This window comes from Chionomys nivalis, chromosome 4 (assembly GCF_950005125.1).
Source record: "Chionomys nivalis chromosome 4, mChiNiv1.1, whole genome shotgun sequence".
NCBI lineage: Eukaryota > Metazoa > Chordata > Mammalia > Rodentia > Cricetidae > Chionomys > Chionomys nivalis.
In genome coordinates this window covers 41145298-41168181 of record NC_080089.1, presented here as the reverse complement: position 1 = coordinate 41168181, position 22884 = coordinate 41145298, and the positions used below count along the sequence as shown (strand labels likewise).

General features: G+C 44.0%; 1 protein-coding gene across 1 annotated transcript in view; it reads left to right on the top strand.

Moving 5' to 3' along the window:
* The window catches only part of Tecta (tectorin alpha), a 70124-nt gene that overhangs the window by 29577 nt on the left and 17663 nt on the right, over positions 1-22884 (top strand). Inside the window, exons 10-13 of the mRNA XM_057768349.1 lie at positions 1280-1881; positions 10838-11399; positions 17603-17802; positions 21795-22178. Coding sequence (XP_057624332.1) covers positions 1280-1881; positions 10838-11399; positions 17603-17802; positions 21795-22178 — 1748 coding nt within the window. The remainder of the gene's footprint in view (positions 1-1279; positions 1882-10837; positions 11400-17602; positions 17803-21794; positions 22179-22884) is intronic.

Sequence of the window (22884 nt, the reverse complement as noted above, 5' to 3'; positions counted from 1 at the left end):
TTTAGAGACAAGTGTGAAAATCCCTCTATCCAGACATCTATAACCAGTGTTGAACTAGCCTTCAACTCCAAAGCCGTATGGTTTTGTAGTCAACGGAAATGGGGAGAGTCCTTTAGCCTAGAGGGAAAAAAAAAAAAAAAAAGATGGGCTTTCAGTCCGCAGTGCAGACAATTGAGTTGGTCCTTGTGGGCAGAACTATTATGTCCATGTAATTTATTTCTCTGTAGTGTCCTTCATGTCCTTGGATCATAAGACATTGGCAAGGGAGAATTGTAGGTCTAAGAGCCAAAGAAAGTTCTGTGAACAAGATCTTGTTTTCCTGGAGGGGTGGGGACTTTTGTAGCTCTTTAGACCACACAGACTTGTAGGCAGATGTCTCCTCACAGAGAGTCGCACATGCTCCTCTATGACAGAGCCTTGTTCTAACAAGGAAGGCTGCTGGGAGAAAGTGTGATTTGAAAAGATGTGTAGGGACCTAGCGTTGTAGGGGGATATCCTGGCAGAGGACAGTGTGAGAAGAGCCAGATGGGTCACTGCCTACAGAGCGTGGAGAGGAGGTGAAGGGGACCACAGGGTGTCAGATATAGAGAAATAAAAGGCAAAGAAAAGGCATCAGACCAAGGCAAAATGTTTAAGAGAAAGATGTTCCTGGGTTTGGGGGGGGGGTCGTGCTGTTTATTGATACTCTACTATGTACTCAGCATATTAAATTATTAATCCTCAGAATAATCCTGCCAGGTAAATATGGCTATTATTGAACTGGAGCTCAGAGATATTCACAAATCAGGGCTGAGAGAAGTCTCTATGGCCACAGAGCAAGTGACTTTGTAGCACATCACACACTGTCTTCAGAATCTAAGTCAAGGCACCTGTTTGAACCCCTGCCTGGTTCTCATCAGGTAGATAAGCTACATCATTGGCGTCCCCTATCCTCACCTATAGAATAGTGATTAAAAAAAAAGACTTTTCCTAATCCAGGTAACTGAGATGAGGCTCACAAAAAGGCCATATGTAGCAGGTGTTCAGTACTGATTCATAGATAAAGAATCTTTTACATAGAAGATCAAATACACAGTTGAAGCCTGTGAGTGTCCTTCAGCCCTTGTCATCCTCAGGGGATGACATCTTCATACAACTTCATCGAGTTCATTGTCCTCCACAAATATGAGTCCACATGGGATTGCACACACGTAGTTTTGCAAAAGTGCACATGAAAGCATACTTTTGTCTCTACCCTCTGTTCAATTCTCAAACTTGTCTTCTCTTTGACCACCCTCAGCTCTAGACTGCCCAGAGAACAGTCATTTTGAGGAGTGTATGACATGTACAGAGACCTGTGAGACCCTGGCCCTGGGCCCCATCTGTGTGGAGAGCTGCTCGGAGGGATGCCAATGTGATGAAGGCTATGCCCTGCAGGGCAGCCAGTGTGTGACCCGGAGTGAGTGCGGCTGCAACTTTGAAGGGCATCAACTTGCCACCAATGAGACCTTCTGGGTGGACCAGGACTGCCAGATCTTCTGCTACTGCAATGGCACAGACAACAGTGTCCACTGTGAGACCATTCCCTGCAGAGATGATGAATATTGCATGGAAGAGAGTGGCTTATACTACTGCCAACCCCGTACCGATGCGTCGTGTATTGTCTCCGGTTATGGCCACTACCTCACCTTTGATGGCTATCCCTTTGACTTTCAGACCAGTTGCCCTCTCATCCTCTGCACCACAGGAAGCAGATCCATTTCAGACTCTTTCCCCAAGTTCGTTGTAACAGCCAAGAATGAGGATCGGGACCCATCACTGGCCTTGTGGGTGAAGCAGGTGGATGTGAGCGTGTTTGGCTACAGTATTGTGATTCACCGGGCTTACAAGCACACTGTGCTGGTGAGTAGTAAAAGACCAACCTCCGGAAGGAATTCAGGACTTATGGAGACAGTGTTCTGGTCTAGCTGGATGCTGCTGAGCCATGGCGGTCCGGCATCCAAAGGCAATCAGAGTGTGCTGTTAGAGGGAGGCCTTGGGGGATTAGGGAGCAAAGGATTGCCCAAGTCACAGGCAGACGAAGTGCTCACAATGGACCTTAGATCATAGAAGAATGTATCAAGGGCAAAGATCTAGGTTCAAATCTAATGTGGATAATCACTGTGCAACCTAGGGCAACCCCATGACCTTCTAGTTTATCTGCAAGAAACCACATGCCTGGCACAGGCCGTGCTCCTCTCAATGGCACTAGTGTCCTCCTTCATCATCCCCTTTCCTGAGACCAATCTGTCATCTGCCTGCTCTGGCCTCACTGACCTCTCTCATTCTTCCTGTTGGCTGCCACGGCATCTGAGTTCCAGAGTCTTACTCACATCTGGAGCACTTGGGGGTCCTCTATGCCGTCTTTACTCACCAGGGCTTTGGGTCTCTCCTTCTACTCTTACAACCCTCTCATCCACGAAGCCTTCTTGAACCATGAAGACGGGAGCAGTAGGACCAAGGAGTCCTGTGAGTTCCTTGGACAGCAGGTAGACAGCAGCCCCTGTGGTAGAGAAGCTGTCCCTGCTCCACTGTCTTATCTGAGCCTGATGCTCAGATGTTGGCTACCAGCCAGCTCACCTGGTAGGGTAGACTGTGGGGCTGTTTCACAGACACGGATTGAGCGGATGAATCTTCCCCTCACAGGTTTATGCTATAACTCATCATCTCCAAAAGGATCTATTTACATATTGTAGGTTTTCTTTTTGAAATGTTGGAATAAAATGAACTAAGCAAAACACAATGCGCTACTATTGCCCGAGAGGTCCTCCTGGTTTTAGTTCCTCCTGGGGGTCCACTTAGCTTTGACACAGAGAGGATACAGCTTCCAGAACTGCCTCCCTTTTACATTTATTGGATAAACTTCCTTCTTGGTATTTAAGGCAGCGGCCTTAGTGTAGTGTTAGAGTGTTTTTGTTTTGTTTCTGGCAAAGAGTCTCACTATGGATTGGAATTGTGCCCCATGCACAGTGACACTTGTCAAGTGAATGATTGAGGTGACATCATGATCCTTTTCTTTTAAAGTTCCTGTGTGTTTCATTCTGCTTCTGGTCATTTCTTTAGCAATCTGAGCTATTAAATGGGCCGTTGAGGCTAGTGAGGAATATGCCAGGTGTTTGTCTCTTAGTGAGATTAGACTGCTTTTCTTTGTGTGTATACAGGTATCCATACCTCTCCGTGTGTGTGTGTGTGTGTGTATTTATGTCTGTGTTTGTCTTCCTTTATTGATCACCATGCATTTTTTTTCAATTTTATTTTAAATGTATGGGTATTTTGCCTGTATGTATGTATGCATGCATGCATGTACACCACACATGTGCCTGGTGCCCACAGAGGCCAAGAGAAGACAGTGATTCAATCTCTCCTAAAACAGACAGTTGTGAGCCACTATGTGGATGCTGGGAATTAAACCTGGATCCTTGGGAAGAACAGCCAGAGTTCTTAACCAGTGAGCCATCTCCCCAACCCTAATTATTACTTATTAAGATTGGATCTCTCAACTGTTAGTGAGCCTGGAGCTAGTAACTGGCTAGATTAGCTTGCCAACACGACTCTTGGATTCTCTGGTCTTTTCCCAATGCTGAAGTTGCAGGCATGAGCCAGCAAGCCTGGATTTTTATGTAGCTTCTGGGAATTTGTTTGTGTATAAACACTTTACCAGCTAAGCCACTTCCCCAGCCTTGGGATCAAAATTCCTAGCAGACATCTTGATAGTTGAAGTGCTTCACTGTAGCACCTTCTGTCCATCCCATCCTCATCAGGGGCAAAACAAAGGTGTTGCTCACTGTCTGCTATTACCTCACTTTCGTCCTCTCCTCCCTTCACCTTCTCTGATATATTTCTACCCTTAGGTTTATAAATTTTCATGTAGCTAATTACCTCCTTGAGATTCACTATACTCTTCCACTTTTTTTTTTGCCTTTCAAGGTTGTTGGATTATTTCCCCTCTAAAATATATTTGCCTGCTGATAAGCCTTGACAACCTACTTTACTGATTCTGCCTTGCCTTGCATGAAGGTGTAGATATCTGAGGTTGTACAGGTTTTCTTTTAACCTCTTCCTAGTCATTTGCACAGATAGCTCATTGGATTCTTGTTGTTTTCATTTTCTTACTACTGGTAAGATAAATGCTGTGATAAATCAGGTGACCAAAAGCAACTTGGGGGAGCAAAGGTTGATTTGGTTTACAGGCAACAGTGGAAGCCAAGGCAGGAACTAAAGAGTCCATGGAGGAACCCTGCTTATTGACTTGCTCAGCTTGCTTTGTTTTATATAATCCGGGGCCACCAGCCCAGGGGCAGCCCTGCCTCCAGTGGTCTGGATCCTCCTACATCAATTATTAATGAAAAATTAGTCCCACAGACTTTCCTGTAGACAATCTGATGGAGGCATTTTTCCATTTGAGGTTCCTTCTCCCCAGATGAGTCTAGTTTGTGTCAAGTTGTCAGAACAATCAATAAACAAAATGAATAAACAAGCAAACAAAACAATAAAACCACTAACCAACACATTCACAAACACGTCATGCCTCCTCTCTCCTTCAGAGGAGTTAGTTCCCCATTCTCTTAGTGCATTTCCTTTCTTTCCCTCCCATTGTTGGGCTAAGCCGCACAGAGTCAGGCCACCTTCCAGGCATGTGCCCTGCCCTGGTCTTGTGAAATACACTAATGGATAAGATCTATAGGAAGAGAGGCCGCTTGTTCATCCCAGCTGCCCAGCTAGCTCAGATCTGAATAATTACACAGAAACTGTATTAATTAAATCACTGCTTGGCCCATTAGCTCTAACTTCTTATTGTCTAACTCTTACATGTTAATTTAACCCATTTCTATTAACCCGTATATTGCCATGTGGCAGTGGCTTACCAGCAAAGATTCAGCATGTCTGACTGGTGGTAGATCCATGGCATCCCTCTGACTCCACCCTTCTTTCTCCCAGCATTCAGTTCTGTCTTCCCTGCCTACCTAAAGTTCTGCCCTATCAACAGACCAAGGCAGTTTCTTTATTCATTAACCAAGAAAAGCAACACACAGACAGAAGGACCAGACTCTCTGCACCTTGTTTATCTGTATCCTTAATTTTCCTTTTAAGGACAGCCATCTTTGGATGTGGGCAGGGTCTGCTTAGTACTCCGTGACCTCATCTCATCTTGGTTATGTTCGTAAAGACTGTGTTTCCCAGTTTAGGCTACATTCACATATAGCACGAGTTACAGCCTCAGTTTATCTTCCCGGGGTACACAATTCCACTCACAGCAGAGGCAGATGGAGAGAAATTAGCTTTAAAGATGCAGAGGTGAAGGGGTCATGAGGACTCCTGGCCAGGACCCTTCTTTCTAAGTGCCATTCTGGGAACAGAGCAGATATCTTTCAAACTCCTGACACGAAGGCCAAGTTCGGGATTCACCAAAGGCTTTTTACTTTGGGAGCCCATGGGATAGATTTAGCAGTTGCTTTGAATTATTAATATGCATTACAGGACCTGCTTATTCAGTGATTTGCATTTGTTTTTTCATGATGTTATTATTAGTCACCATAGCTGAAGAATAATGGCTGTCACTGTGACAGTGGGAAATAGAGTCCAAGACCAACTGTAGCCCAGAGCCCCGGGCCACCACCGTGCTCCTAGAAATGGAGGATGATATAGAAGGCACTCTCTGGGACACGAGAGTCTTCTATGATTCCGACCTTTGTGTGCACCAAACTGTGCTGCAGGCAGTGAAAAAATCAACAAGGCAAATAAAGCTAGGAGCAAACATGCTCTGTACAAACCAGGCTGGGCTATGGAGGACCCTCTCTCAGCCTCTTATTGGTCTTGGGGCTTTGCTCTGGTATGGTTCAGTTCAATAACCCTCTCTGTACTAAAAGATGAAAATTTAAAAGAGCTGTATGTGTATGCATGCACATTCATGTGTTTGAGTAAAAGCATGTGTATTCCACACAACATGCTTGTGGAGGTCATAGGACAAGTCTGGATGTTGGTCCTCAAATTCTGCCTTGTCTGCAATAGTGTCTCTAATTCTTCACTGAGCTCACCAGGCCTGCTGGCCTGGGAGCATGTGTAGATTCTCCTGTCTGTGCCTCTCCTCTCCCCTAGGAATACAGGACAAAGAACATGTACTACTGTGTTCAGGCTTCTGTGTGTTCTTGGAATTTGAATCTAGATCCTCATGGTTATATAGGAAGTATTTCCTCAGCCAAGGAATGTGTTACACATGGCATTAAGAATGGAAAAAAAAACAGCAAAAATAATTAAACATGGTTTCCTTCATAAGAAAGAGTCTAGTGGGAGAAACGGACCTGCTAGCAGTCAACGTCAGTGTAATCATGAAGCTTGCAAAAATGTTCTGCACAAAGGGAGTTGCCTTGGTCTGCTTTAGACTTCAGGGAAGGCTTCTTGGAAGAGGTGGCCCAGATATAAACCTGGAGGAGCCTGTCTAGTAGGCAGAGAATGAGCTGAGTGCATCTTGGTCAGGGAAGCACTAGGGCAGAACTGAAGTGAAAGCGGAGTGTGGGGTGTGAGTTGAAACCCACAGAGGAAAACCATCATGGAAATGTTAGCACATGATCTCATTCCAGTAAAATCAGAGCTCCCTGCCACAGCTCTCACATCCACAGGCTTAACCAACATCATCAATCGTGTCTATATTTGCATCTGTTCTGTATGTGTAGATTTTTTTTCATTCTTTCCTAAACTGTGTGGTGTAGCATTGTTAGCATGGCATCTACATCTTACAAGTAACCTGGGGTGGTCATGCAGGTATGTCCATCTCTCTGATATTGTCACAAAACATCATCATCTGTTCGACTAACATCTGAGTTAGTTACACACACACACACCTGTAACAACAACAACAAAACAATTCATAATGCTTTAAGTAAATTTATGATTTCATGTTGGGCTGTGTTCATAGCTATCCTAGGACACATGCGGTCAAATGCCTGGTAGACTATGTGTCTAGAGTCTATGAATAGATTGCTAGTATATTACAGAAGGGTCTGAAGTATCCTGAGAGTTGATGTCTTCAGGGGTGATGGATTCAGTTCCCTCTGGGCATGGAAGTACTGATGTGTGATAACTACCATCTTTGTTCCTCTTACTCACCCTCTGATGCACCTTTAACTTCATCCACCAAACCCTTTGGCAATATCAACTTCCTGCTTTCCTTCCATCTGAACTCCTCTCCCTGGGGTCCCTATTCTCCCACTCCTTATTCCCAGAGAGAGCCAAGGCAATGGGCTATGACAGGTAGCATTATGGGGCAACAGAGACAGGGAGATCTGAGTTGGTTAGAGAAGAAGGCTATGCTTTCTTTCAAGGTTCTCTTTGACAGTACATGTGCAAGGTTTAATTATATTTTTTGCCTCCTTGAGTTGGTATCTCCCATGAGACTTCAGGTAGTAAAGAACCCATAATACAAGACAAGCAAGCTGCACTCATCGGCCAAGATTATTAGCCTACAAGGTGTCTCTGAGCTTCTGTGCCTTCTCCGAACTTCTGTGGCCTCTCCTGTCCTGGTGATCTTCTGGCGGGGGGGGGGGGGGGGAGTCTGTGTTTGCACATGGCCCACCTACTTTCGCCTTTAAGTTTACTGTTGGGAAGCAAGCTGTGTTCCACCTTCTTTGTCCTCCCTCCACCCTTGAGGAATCTTGTCTCTTCATGATTCAATTTTCCCCCTGCCTAGATACAGACATCTCTCTCTTCCATTGTCCCTAACCTCTGGGTGTGGCCTGTCTGCCCACTTCCCTTCCTCCAGTATTTTCAGCCTTCTTTCTCTACGGTCTTCCCCTGATACCCATAAGCATGCTTACTCTATACCAAAGCCCACTCCTCAAGCTCTCTCCCACCCTTCTTCCCTTTCTAACAGAAGTCCTCTGTGGATCATCTTTCTTTCTGGATCTGCTACTTGTTATTTTATGTGCAGTGTGTTTTCTGATCTCATTATTCTATTTAAATTCTCCTGTTAAGATCTTAGATAATGTCCCCTTGCCCAAAGACTGACATCCATGGGTCAGGCTTTCTGTCACGGTCTCTAATGGACACTAAAAACGTGGCCATCCTTTACTGAAGTCCTTCCAGCCTCTCTGTCTTTAGATCATCTTTTATTCCCAAAGTTGCATTTGATTTTTCATCAGTACTAAAGTGTGATCATCTTTCATTGTTAGTAAGCTGTTTGATCTTGTCTGGGCTTTTGCTTTGGCTATGCTCTATCCTCCTCACCTCACCCACCCCGTGTGTCCTTTAAGAGTCCATGTGAATATTATCTTCTGCGGGCTCCCCTGATTCTGTTCCCCATGTTCTGAGGTCCATGCATATCTGAGCCTGTGTCACTGCTTTTATCAGACAGTCTCACTATCTGTTCAAGTCCTTGCCTTGCTACATGCTAGAAAATGGGCTCTTGCCTTGCCCCAGCCTGGCACTGTGCTTGGCACACAGTAGTTGCCACACTGATGTCTGTTAGATGAATGGATTCTACCGAGACAAATATGCATAGAAGCAGAGATGAGCTGAGTGTTGAGGGGTGAATGTAGACCTAGTGAAAGGAATAAAGGAAGGACCTGTTTGGTATGTTGGGGGAACGTTCCTTAGAAGCAAGCCCCGAGACAGGGCTTCTTAGGAAAGTGAGGGAAAGCCTAGAGGAAGAGATAAAGACTGGCGTTAGGTACTAGCATTCTAGATATTCAGAAAATGACCTACATCATGGAGATGGTCACCAGTGTGGGCCATTCATTGGCCAGGGCTTGCCTTTGTGTGGGCTATGGACATCTGTGTTATCATTGTACCACAGCCACAGTGCATGGGATGAGGGTCCTGGCCAGGACCAGGAAAAACATTACAGTTGAATCATAGGAGATAGTGGGCTAGGATGGTGTGCTTGGTTCATTTGGGAAGCTAAACTGTGAGGTGTGTAGAAGGTCGTAAGGAGAAGGTGGCCATATTGACTCCTGCCTTTAGATCGCTTCTAATCTTGCAGGTCAGACAGAAGCACCTATAACCAGGTGCACCAAAGGGGAGGTTTGGATGTGTACTTCAACGATCATGTACACATGTTTGATCTAGAGGAGATATAAGAGAATTCTAAATATGGCATGCTGTCCCTGCCCAGGCGAGGGAGTGATTCCACTAACTGTGATCTTAGACTCAGAGAATCTTGCTTTATTGGAGAAAGAGCATGGGAGCAATTCTGAGGATGAGAGAGACGGGGATGTGTGACGAGTGGTGTGGCAGGTAGAGGAACCAAAAGTCATCCTCAAAAAAAAAAAATCCCAATGGAATTAATAAATTGGAGATTGCCTAAAATAAATCCACCGTAGAGCTAGAAATAGAAACACAGGAGTTCTAAGTTTTGGTATTTTATTCTCAGTGTTAATTGAATTTTTATTACCCTCTCATTACCTTAGAGAAAACAATTTGAACTCCTAGGGGAAAAGAATGCTGTATAAACAAACAGAAGGCACTGAAATAAATAGGTATATTAGTGTACATAGGATAGTCATTTAAGTCTGTTCAAATCCTAATAATAAGAATTGAGACTATAATTCGTGACTCTAGAGAAGCTAAATAAGAAGGTGAACCCAAAGAAAAACATATAAGCATCCCCCTGAATATTAACCTTCATCAGGCGATGAAAGAAGACAGAGACAGAGACCAACATTGGAGCACTGGACTGAAGTCTCACGATCCAAAGGAGGAGCAGAAGGAGAGTGAGCACGAGCAAGGAACTCAGGACGGCGAGGGGTGCACCCACACACTGAGGCAATGGGGATGATCTATCGGGAACTCACCAAGGCCAGCTGGCCGGGGACTGAAAAAGCATGGGACAAAACCGGTCTCGCTGAACATAATGGACAATGAGGACTACTGAGAACTGAAGAACAATGGCAATGGGTTCTTGATCCTATTGCACGTAATGGCTTTGTGGGAGCCCAGGTAGTTTGGATGCTCACCTTAATAGACCTGGATGGAGGTGGGTGGTCCTTGGACCTCCCACAGGGCAGAGAAACCTGCTTGCTCTTTGGGCTGAGGAGGAAGGAAGACTTGATTGGGGGAGGGGGAGGGAATGGGAGGTGGTGGCGGGGAAGAGGCAGAAATCTTTAATAATTAAATTAATTAATTAATAAAAAAAATCAGCAAGAAAAAAAAAGAAATAAATAATGACAAAGGTGATAGATGCATCAAAGGAATTCTATAAAGCATAAAATTTTTATATGACAAGCCGGGTGGTGGTGGCGCACACCTTTAATCCCAGCACTCGGGAGGCAGAGGCAGGCGGATCTCTGTGAGTTCGAGGCCAGCCTGGTCTACAAGAGCTAGTTCCAGGACAGGAACCAAAAGCTATGGAGAAACCCTGTCTCGAAAAATCAAAAAAAATTAATAATTATATGACAAATAAACAGAAAAATACTGAGACAACTTGAAATTCTTAAACAAAAATTATTTATAGGTCATTCTTTTACTTAGATCTCAAGATAAACTTAGAGGTACTGTTTCTGATGGAAATATTTGGATATTGTGAAAATTTTAAAACTATCTGTGAATAAAACAAGGGACTAGCAAATTATAAAACAATTAACTCAATAAATGAAGTATTTGACAGTAAAATCCTAACCCCAATAAAAATGCACACAACTTTGGAAAGTAAAAAAAAAAAAAAAAAAAAAAAAGAATTGACTGGCATAAACAACACTACATACAAAGTCCATGTTCTACCTGGGAAAGCCCCCTATGGAATGTGTGCTTCAAGAAACTGATGACTAGGAGGTCTGAGAAATCCTTGGGCCAACTGGACTTTTTCTGTTCTCTTCTCTGTCCCTTACAGGTCAACGATGAGCGATTGTACCTGCCCCTGAAGTTAGGACAAGGGAAGATAAACATCTTTTCTTTTGGCTTTCACGTGGTAGTGGAGACTGACTTTGGCCTGAAGGTTGTGTATGACTGGAAAACCTTCCTGTCCATCACTCTCCCCCGGAGCATGCAGAACAGCACCTATGGCCTTTGTGGACGCTACAATGGCAACCCTGATGATGACTTGGAGATGCCCATGGGGCTGCTTGCACTGAGCATCAATGAGTTTGGGCAGAGCTGGGTGAAGAGAGACACCTTCTGCCAGGTGGGCTGTGGGGACCGCTGCCCATCCTGTGCCAAAGTTGAAGGTTTTTCCAAAGTGCAACAGCTGTGTGGCCTCATCCCCAACCAGAACGCTGGCTTTGCCAAGTGTCACAGCAAAGTCAACCCCACCTTCTTCTACAAAAACTGTCTGTTTGACTCCTGTATTGATGGGGGTGCTGTGCAGACAGCCTGCAGCTGGCTCCAAAACTATGCCAGCACCTGCCAGACTCAAGGGATTGCAGTGACCGGCTGGAGGAACTACACATCCTGCAGTGAGTCCACCTTCTGTCTTTCTGTCTTGCTCCTCTTTATTTATGATAGGTGTGAGAGGCTGGTCTCCCAGCTCCACAGAAGTGAGAGCAAATTGAGAAGAGTGACTTCAGGTCTTGCACTTTGTGACCGAGGCCACTATCTCAAACAGAAGTTGTAGCCTCCTACAGTTTCCTTTCTTTCTCTGTAGAGAGGGGTCAACACCATGAATTTGATGGGTTGCCCTGGAGGATGGAATGAGACCAGGTATCTAATGCGCAGAACACCACATACTGCATTTGAATTCAAAGTACACAATAAAATGCTCCCCAGAGACTAACAGGGGAAGAGTTGGATGGTTAGTTTGTTCATTTACTCTTGAACCTCATGGACCCATAATTGCATGGATAACTTACATACTTTCCTTATATATGTATTGTCTGACATACACATATATAATATATTATACATATATATATATATTCTTGACTTCATGACTGTAGAATATTAAGAGCATTAGAAAAGGGGGTAGAATTCATGGATTCTAGCCTCAACTTGGTCCTTAAGGATCAGTGTAACCCACTCACTTCCCTCCCTGGTACTCAGCTTCTTTTCCTAAGAGCGGCTATAATGCTGCCTGTACCATTTATCCACAGTAATATCAAAAGGGTAAAATCAAATCATTAGAATCCCAGCACACAATAAATGCTAGGTGGTAGTATTATATTAATGATTTGCTGTGAATCAAGTCATCTGCTAAAATACTCTAATCAATGTTATCTCATTGATTCTTTTCAATAACCCAAATAGGCAAGATGAAATTGAAACTCATAGGGGTTGAGTTACTTGACTAAGGTTAGACAGTCAGTCTCAATGGCAAGGTTGGGATTTGAACTTCTCACCCCATACCCATGTGCTACACTAGTGGACTGTAAACTATAGGAGAAGAGTTAGCTAGAGTACTTGCTGGTATTCAGTACGTGCCTGTAGGGAAAGGTTGAGGATGAAGCTAGCATGGGTCTTTAGTTAACCTGTGACATCCTATTTTCCTCTCCTAGTCTCATTAACTATAGCACATTGTTTTGTATAAAAGATCTGATTGTATTAAAATGTTGCAAATTAGTGCTGGATGCTCAGAACTCTAAATAAAGGGTGCAGCAGGCCTCACAGAGAACAAACTCTCATTTTCATCCTGGAAATGGGAGATTTGGATGCAGAGCTATTGTGTTTTAATGATCAGTCTGCATTCCATACACAGCCTTTGGATTTGTGGAAACGGTTTGGGGTGCGGAGAAGAGAGAGGGAGGGAAAAGATACCGAGACTGTATCGTCCAAGTTCAGTTCTCAAGCAAGGAAGGTGGCGGACATGATGTCTGTGGATGACTGTCCAGACAAATCAGCCTCTAGTGTTTTCAAACAAATGTGTCCACAAAAGTCCTGGGCCTAGAGCAATCTCCAGGGCTACTGGGGATTCACTGGAGTCAGTGCAGGGGGACTGGAGTGCTTGCCTTCCTCTACATCTGAAAAACAGGCTCTTGGCAGAGAGACCGGAGCATGGCACAGAATCAGACAGCAGGTTTGTAAGGGGAGCTTCAGCCTGCTTTTCCTTGAGGTCTGTCACAGGGAGCTAGCTCTTTCTCGGGAACCTCGCTTATTGGCGCTGGTTTTCTGGAATGGCTGAAATGGATTGGGCTGTGGGGGAGGGACAGTCAGGTATAATGTATGCCAAATACCATCATGTCCAACTGTGACAACTAAGGTGAGGTATTAAAGGAGCTACCATCACCGAGACTTCACCCTCAACTAATAGGCCTCAGCTTTTGTCACTTGTGGGAAGGAGAAAGAATTGAGTTAGGAAGCCGTAGGACCCTCTGTCTGAAGGCAGAGTTACTGTGATGGAACTTGACTTGTGACGAGAGATATGAAGAAGAGTTTCCATTTCCCCCTGTCTTCCGACCAGGTCCTCTTTTCTCTTCAAAGTTCTGCTCCTACACTGGTTGCCTTCTTTGTGTGTTGGTTAACCCAGTCATAGAGACTTCCGTTCAGGGCATTGAGGCTCAAGTCTGCCTGCCTCAGACTGTCAACCTTAGATTCCAACCCTACACAGACCAGCTGCCTCCAGTTTGCAGGCTGACACTTCAGAGAAAGGTTCCCAGTGCAGAGTGACTTAGTTTTTCCTATTTCAGCCTTTCAAACCAGGGGTAAAGATTTCAGATGCGGAGAAGGTGGGAGGATGGTGGCTGTGAATGGGTGAGAAAGAGGGAAGCTAGACCTAGGAGACAAACGTATCCTTTGAAGATGGTTTGTGGGTGGTGTGGGAAACAAGGCAGGGTCGCCGGTGGCTTAGCTTTCCAATTTGAGCGAGACATTCACAAAAAGCCTGGCCTGACACAGTCCTTTGAATCCTAGGTGACTTTGACTTCTGGGAAGTTGGGGGTCATCATTCCTCTAAAAATTAACCCAAATGCATCATTCACACGTTATGAATAAGAACAGCACTTTCAGGAAAAAGTAAACCTTTTTTGACTTAGTGGGAGTAAACCAAACTGCCCATTCAACATGCGCTTTATTGGTTACAAGGTAAAATGCCAATTTTTCTCAACAATATTGGCTGCTCCTATCAATGGGATAATTTATTACTCAATTACCTTATTTGTAAATGCATTGAAAACCTCTCTACCCACGTTGAACAAATGGCCTTGGAGGGAAAATGGGAGATAAATGGTCTTAATTACTAACCCCACCTAAAATCCCATCAGCTGAGGCTGGTGAGCTAATTTTAGTTGCTCCACAAGGGACTTGGAGAGAAGATGGTGAGAACACAGTAAGAGGCACAAATTGTAGCTAAGTAGTGCTCCTTAGCTCTTGCTGTTTTCAGGCCCTGTTCAATATGTGGCATGTGGACTTTCTAGAGGGGGCAACTGGAAAGCAGGCAGTGTAAAAAGAAAGCAACTTGGGGAAGAGGAAAAGTGTGTACAGAGACAGCCTTGCCCTTTTGGTCATCAGGAATCGATGCCTCTCTGATGCCCACCTAAGCACTTGGCATATGAGAGATCAAAACTGATTAGCATAATCATTTTGGGGTTCCCCTTCATCAGCGTTTAAACATTAAGGATTTGTTTTACTTATTCCCCTGCAAATCTAACAGACTCCTGTAGATTAATTTTTAAAATGAATAGCTGCTACAACTAGTCCAGCCATTCGACGACAACTAGTCCCGCCATCCGACAACTAGTCCCACCATCCACGACCCTATCCAAATCGTGGAAGAACAAAGCACCTTTGTTACTCACAGGAAGGAAAAGGAAAGAAGGAACTAGCAACTTCCAAACGATCTCATTTTAGCAGCTGCTTGGTAAGAGAGCTGCAGCATCACCCCCATTTTATAGGGGAGGAAATAAATGAGTTCAGAAAACATAAGGAACCTGTGCAAGGTGACCCTGCCAGTAATGGTAGAATCAGTGTTCGGAGTCAGGTCAGACTGATTCCAAAGAGCTCGTCTGTTCCATTCTGTTCCATTGCTTTTCCTTGGGATCTGTGCACCCTGCCATCCACCCAGGCTCAATTTTAAATAGGTCTTCTGGCCTCAACAAGAGTCAAGTTCTTGGACACAGTACACGTGACCAGTCATCATTCTCCAGCTCTCAGAAGCACATTTGGGATGAGAGGAGCAATAAATCAGTTTCTGAAATTTGAAAATTTGATTTTGACAATCAGGTGTCTATTGATCAGCCACCGTGTTTTCATTGCTGTTTGGATGCCAGGGAAGAATCCAAGGTTTTAAATATGGAGAAAGAGAAATAAGTGCCTTCTGAAATACGAAAATGGCTATATTTTACTGCTAATATTCTCTATTAATAGCATTAATGTTACATTAATAAACTAACACTCACTGTCAATACTTTCTCATGATGAAGTTAGCTAGCAGCAGATAAAAAGAATAAACTGCAGTAATAGAAAGACAAACTGGTGAAAATATGAGCACGTCAGCAAAAGACCTGGTCACCTAATCAATAGATTCGATATATATAGCAAAGCTGGTTTCAGGGAGCTTGAGGAAAGGAAGGTTTGTCTAATAAATTGTAAGAAGATGGTGGGGAAACTCTCTGGGAAAAATAAGAGTTTAATCTTCCCCTCACTTCTGGATACAACATACAGTCTAGAGATAATAATAAAGATTAAACATTTAAAAATTGAATTATAAAAGTACTTGAATGAAATAAAAGAGTTTGCCCCCCCCATCAAAGCTGTTGAGAAAAACTAGATAAACTTGACCTCATAAAAATCTTTACCTCTCTACATGGCAAAAACATAATTAAAAAGTGAAAATTTTTCAAAAGAAGCAAAGTCAGAGACAAATGATAAGTATTTCATAATACATGCAGCACACAAAAGCACATTTTTAATTTGTAAAAAGCACTTACAGTTTAATAAGAAGGAACTTCAACAACACAGTGTGTAATGGATGAGAAAAGGCAATTCTCAGGAGACAGAAAAATGATTATAAACAAATGAAAAGATAATAAGGCTCAAAGAAATGTGAACTAAATGCACAAACAGCAGAAATAGATTTCTATTTAACTTTCCACATTTCCAGAAATCAGAAATTTTGGTGGTAGTCATCAAGACCTCAGGAGACTGAATCTCCTTGTTCATTCACTGGCACACTCTCTTCTCTTCCAGGGCAGTTCAATGGTATCTGCCACACACTTGAGGGGCCAGTAGCATAGCTCAACGGCAGAGCTCTTACCTTGCAGTTTTGAGACCTGGGTTGGATCTCCAGCACTGAAGCAGTGGTAGCAGCAGTAACAACAATAATATAGGGGTTCCTATCCTCTGACTTAAAAATTCCACATTTCGAAACTTTTTCTGCAGCCTAATTTATGAGGGCAAAACTATACATACAGTGATATTCACATAAAAGGCACACGCCCTGAAGCTGTGTAAAGACAATAATTTGAGAGCGAATGGAAGAAATATCGTCATTAAAAAGCAATGTGCAGCGAGGTTTGTAGATTATGCTCCCATTTATGTAAAAGCCAAGGCTGCGGAGAAGATGCATGCACACGCATCTATATGCATAGACGATTTATGCAAGAATCCACTGTAATTTGTTAGTTATTGCACTCAGGCAGTTTGTATTTTCTATGACATGAGGATATTATCTTTTGAACTAAATATTTTTCAAAACTATAATACCATACTATGGTAGTGCTTATATGAACATACCTATGCCTTAAAATTTTTAGGACTACGCAAATCTAAAGGTACCCCTTTACCACTAGGTGAAGGATAACTCCCCCAAACCATCCATATATTGTAGAGTAAAAGTTTCCACATGAATGGTTGTTGTGCTTTTAGTATGCATTGATTAAGATGGCAGCATCTATAAAACCTTCAAGCAAGACTTGTTTTAATGTTTGGTTAATACTTATTGAACGCTACATGGCCAGCGCTCTTCTAAGCATACAAATTTAGGTGCTGTTGGTATCTGTATTATCTACACAAAGAAGCTGAACCTTAGAGATCCTAAGAAACCTGTTTGTATTTTATTCTGGAACCCATCGTTATTCAATAGTATTTTCCCTACCTTCCATGGATGCAGTTTTAGATGCAAGTCAGAACCAGTAGCACGTAATTGATTTACACACACACACACACACACACACACACACACACACACACATTTTCAGATATCACATAGTTCGGTAGTCTTGCTGATATAAACCACCAGTTTAGATAGATGTAAGGGTCTGTAGAGGTTCTGAGGTGAGGGTAACTGATATTGATAACAGGAAGAGGGCACTACATCATGTTTCTCTAAGTGGGACCCAAAGAATGGGCAGTTGGGAGAAGCAGGATATTAATAAGGGGATCAATATGAATGAAGCCCGGGATGCGGGGCTGGTGCGTATGCCTTTTCTAGCCCAAGTGGGGATTTGTGTGACTGGTGAGTTTTCACAGTGGCAGGCAATAAAGATCGCAAAAGCTAATGCTGAAGAAAGGATGAAGATTCTGTGAGGAGACTCCAGTCCCTTCTCTCTGCATACCAGGCTGTTATTTAGAGGATAAGAAACTGGGCAGAGGCTTTTCATAAGCAAAGGGTATGAGTGAGGGAGAGTGGCAAGCCTCACACCTCTTCCCTCGCCCCACACCCTCTACCTCCCTAAGCAAGGCTGTGAGAAAGCCATTTACAGCTCCTTGTGACTAGTCCCTTCTGTTCCAGCGGTCACCTGCCCTCCCAACAGCCACTATGAGAGCTGTGTGAGCGTCTGCCAGCCTCGCTGTGCTGCCATCCGCCTGAAGAGTGACTGCAATCACTATTGTGTGGAGGGCTGCCAGTGTGACGCGGGCTATGTCCTCAATGGCAAGAGCTGCATCTTGCCCCACAACTGCGGCTGCTACTCGGATGGCAAATACTATGAGGTGGGTATAGGAGGCAGCTGGCCTCTTCGTCCACACCAGGCTGGCTTCTCTACAAGGCCAAGGGGGCCGCTAGACAGCCCAGGTTTCCTGCTCTGTTATGACAAACGTGGGGCTTACTGTAGCGTAGGTGAGCTGACGCCGGAGCTGGGAAATTAAGGAGTGTTCTGGGGAGGCCTTTGCTCTCTGTGAGATTTGGAATTGCAGCCAGGCCTCACTCTCCTGCCTCCTCTGCATGGGCAAGGCCTCCTCTCTCTCTCTCTCATGCCTTTCTGACTGCCTCCCTGTAAATCTTGCTCTGAAAGCTTCCGACAGGGCTCTAGTTTGGAAATACAGTGGTTGTGAATCTGACATTTGTGGCTGTCTCCGTTAAGGATGTTTTTAAGCAGAAAATACGGGGCTGGAGGCTGGGAGGAGTGGCCTGCCCTCTCTGGCTATTGAAGCGCCCACACATGTGCCATTTGTCATTCAGCTTCATCCCTAGAAAGTTGAGTCTGGATCGCTTGCTTCCAGCTTTCAGCCCACCTTTTGCTTCTCCTGGGATGGGGCCAGGAGAACAGAAACAGAATGCCGACCAAGAAGCCCCTTTTCCACATTTCCCAAGAAAACTTACAGGCTTGCTAAATCATTTTACTATTTAGATTTGGGAGAAGAGGCAGTACTAGGGCTAGAACTCAGGTCCTCGAACACGTTGGGAGAGTGTTCTGGCAAGGAGGCACATCTCTAGCCCTCTGCTAGTTAATGTTCCATAACACCAAGCTAAAGAAAGCCTTGACGAGAAAGTCTCCAGCCAGTCCTGTTGCCTCAAGACCAATCTTTATTTACATGTGAGTGAGCAGACAGTTAACTCCACACGTTCAGCATTCATTGGCTGTGTGCCAGCCCCTGTTTGAGTAGCATTCAGAGGACAAGAAAGTGTATTCCCTTAAGGGACTTAAAAATACCTATTCGGGAGAGAAACAAAAATTGTGCTTTAAAGAAGGGAACAATTACAAAATAGCATATCAACAAGTGAAAAATGATGCCCCACAGAGCAGATCAATTTTAAATGAAGGTAGGAGAGCTTGCCAGAAATCTAATTGAAGCGTCTGAACTGGAACTCAACTAGGCAAAAATAAATAATGTCTCCTTTCTGTAAAGACGCTTTGACTCATTTGAGATTGACTGAACGGCCTTTATTTGGGGAATAAATAAAAGAATAAAAATGTAGACATTTATGCTCAATTTCTTTTTCATTGGAGAAGACATTTGGAGGTTATATCAGAAAGACGGGGTGAACATAGCATAGAATAGTAGAATTAGTAAAAGGCCTTCTCCAGAGGACTAGGGCCCAACTTAACTCTTGGGAAGATCATTTGAAAGGCAGAGGAAGAAAATCATTTCAGTGTTCTCCTCATCGGGGAGCGATTACAACCAGGTTCCAGACTCAAAGAGCACACTTCTAAACTCTGCTCTTAGCCTGGAGACGGCCCAGATATGTCTGTCTATTCACAGTGTCATGCACCGCTCCACAGGGATCCTAAGTGTCAGCGTGGCCGAAGGGAACGGGATTTGAACTTGGCCCTGGCTGTCCCCCTGTTGGAGGATGACATTGAGCCAACTGTCTCATTCCCCTGACCTTCTACTTCCTATGAATGAAATGTAGCCGACAGTGGCTTCTCAATAGGGTCATCCATATTCCCCTTGCTACTTGCCCAGCCTGGCACCAGGCATCCAGTCCTTCAGTGATTGGTAGTGCTGTTGTTATGGTGGTGGCTCTTATTCTCTTGAGAAACATTTAGTAAATAAAAGAAAAGATCAAGACATGTTAGTAAATGGTGCATATAGAACACTTGGACTCCCCCAGAAAGTCTCATAACAACCCTTGGCGGCTATTAGCTCTATCAACATTATTATCTGGTTTTTCATCGCAAAGTCAGTGGGTTTTGACAACAGCTTCTATCCGGGAAGTGACAAAGTCACAGAACAAATAATCCACATCCATTTGCCTCAATTCAAACAAGCTCGGAGGCTTGTTTATACAGCAGATTTCTCTGGAAATAAAGAGAGAACACATCTAGTCATTAGCATGTAGGGTAATCACCCAGCTGTCGTTGTCGTGTCTAATTAAGGTAAAGAAAGCAGCATGGGGCCAGGCACTTCCCTTTGATGCTGGTTTTGCAATCAAGTTCTTCTGTGGATGAATTATTTACCCCCGATCATATCTACAAACACCAGGTTATCTTTTCCTTCCCACAATGTAAAGTCTGTGTTCTTATCAAACAGAGGTCAGACCAAACACTCAATTATTGTATAAATCTGATAAGAGAAATGAAGCCAGTTTGTGAGGCTTCTGGGACGCGGGATGTGTTACAGATCTAGGAGGAGCGGGGACCTGGCTCATGATGTCTTCACTTGGAGGATGAATGGCACACTGGTTGGAAGAGCTTGCCCTCTGCTCACCCTTGAATCTGAGTCGCAATCAGCCAATCTCAGGGTATTGTGAAATCTGTAGTGAAAGAAGAAAACAGGGACCCGAGAGAATCATCGGCCCCTTTGTGCATCTTAAGACATCTTTTATGTCTGCCAAATTGATAGAAATTACGCATCTCTGATCCAAAAATCTGAAATACAAAATGCTACAGAATATAAAGTCCTTTGAGGACTTACCTGATGCTATAGGCAAAAAACAAACAAACAAAATTCACTCTATGAAACTTTGACACAAGATATGTAAAATATCATATTAAATTATCAGGCTAAATGTAGAATGAATATATGAAACATAAAATGAATTTCATGTTTGAACATGGGTCCTATTCCCAAGATAGCTCATCATATACATGCAATTACTCCTAAGTCTGAAAAGCTCCCAAATCCAAACTTCTCCAGTTCATAGAACATATAACAAGGGATGGTCATCCAGAAAGGCATTGCATAGCCCTTTCTCTCATAGTCTACTTATTGTGGTCCTCCCACGTAGATGGCCATGATTGTTCCCCAACATTCCCAATCTAGAGCAAGTACAAGGTTAAGGCTATAAACTCTATCAAGTAGAATTGTGTCTGCAGATTGCTGCCCATCTGGGGGAAGAATATAAACCAGCGTCTCATCCATGAGGAGACCTTGTGCCATAGGCATTTAAATGATTTTGTGTAAAGCCTCTGAAGGAGGCTGAGCGGCTCTTCCGTAAAACTAACAGCGGTGAGCATATATCGGGTTGTTACTTGATGCCGGGAAATGTGCTTTACATGTCGTGTTTAGTTTGACCTTCACAACTGCCCTGTGAGATGTGATTATGATCTCCAGTTCAGATGAGCAAACTCACTATGGGAGTTAGTGATGATCCCCAGATGGAGTATACAGGGTGACAGGGCTGGGACTGACTGGCGAGTGACCTGACCCTAGAGCTTTCTTTCCATAGAGGAAAAGAAAAAGACCTAGGTGTTGGCTGGACCTGTCACCTTTAGAGCCCTGGGAAATGGAGGCGCTTGCAGTAGAGGCAAATCAGAAGCAGGAGGGATTGAGGGAAGTGCTCCGAAGGGTGAGCCTTGGGAAATGGTGAAATGGCTGCTCATAGGAGTTGATTATCATTTTCTTTTGACTGGTTGAGATTTAAAGCACCGGTCTCCCATTCCCAAGTGAATTTAAATTTCACCTTAAAGGGGAGCCTATATTTCTTAGAAGCATGATTCTCAGGCTTAAGAAAATCTACAGCGCATTTTTCCTCTTCACCTACCTCCTCTAACAGCTGGCTGCACATTCAGGTAGGCTCTGATTAGTTCAACAACCCCAGCCACAGAGGTTCCAGAGTTCTTGATTGAAACCAATAAAGTCTAAATTGCGTATTCTTTGGACTCTGAATTGCATCAAAGGAATATGTGTTTGAATCCAGGCAGCCTCCTTTCCACTCTCTAGTGAAACACCAGCGCTGTGAAAGGGAGGCTAGGCTGGCCTCTGGGGTCTCCAGGGCAATCTGAGGTCACAGTTTAACTCCAATGGCACCTCTCTTCCAGCCCAAGCAGCTGTTCTGGAATGGAGACTGCACAAGGCGCTGCCGCTGCTTCAGGCGCAACCTGATCCAGTGTGATCCACGCCAGTGCAAGTCAGATGAGGAGTGCGCCCTGCGCAGTGGGGTGCGTGGCTGCTTCAGCACCAAGACCTCCTACTGTTTAGCGGCAGGGGGTGGCGTCTTTCGCACCTTCGATGGTGCCTTCCTGCGCTTCCCGGCCAACTGCGCTTTCGTGCTATCCACCATCTGCCAGAAGCTGCCAGACATCTCCTTCCAGCTCATCATCAACTTCGACAAGTGGTCCTCGCCCAACCTCACCATCATCTCACCTGTCTATTTCTACATCAACGAAGAGCAGATTCTCATCAATGACCGGAATACTGTCAAGGTTTGATTCTTAAAAAAACGTTCCAAGGGAGCCAGGGCTTTGATAATGGGCTGTTCGTTGTAGTTTATCCCAAATAACTGAGTTGAAGGGTAATAAAGGATTGCTCCAAGTATCCTTTAGATGAATTTTAGAGAGTTGAAGCCCGAAACTCCTGTGGGCATAAGAATAGGCCACTGCCTCTGTTACCCAGGATTTTAAAAGCCTTGCGGGAAACTTAGCGTCTCAGGCTCTATCGACAGCAGGCTGGCAACCGGGCTCCAGGTGATAAAATGGTAGATAAGCCAGATTTTACTCTGGATTAATTTCCAAAAGGCATCTCATTAAATTTTAAGAGCCTTTACAATTATTCTTGACATTACCCACTTATACTAAGACCAACCCTCATTTCTGTCACGCATTCCCTAAAAAGAGAAGGCAGGTATTTATTTGCCTATAAAAACAGTGATGCAAATAAAGCCAAGGAGAGCAACCACCTCCACCGGCAGCCCCATGATGACATTCCAACGGAAAGAAAATGTCGAATTTATCTTAGGTTGATTCTTCCTCAGGGTCATTGCCTTGGCTGTTAAAAAATTTAAATCTAAGATCTGTATATAAACACATGTGAAGGGCCCACTCACCCCCCAAAATGAATATTTGGTTTAAATACCGTTACTCATTCCACGTAGGAAAATAATGAAATAATGAACTATTGGGCCCCAGTCTG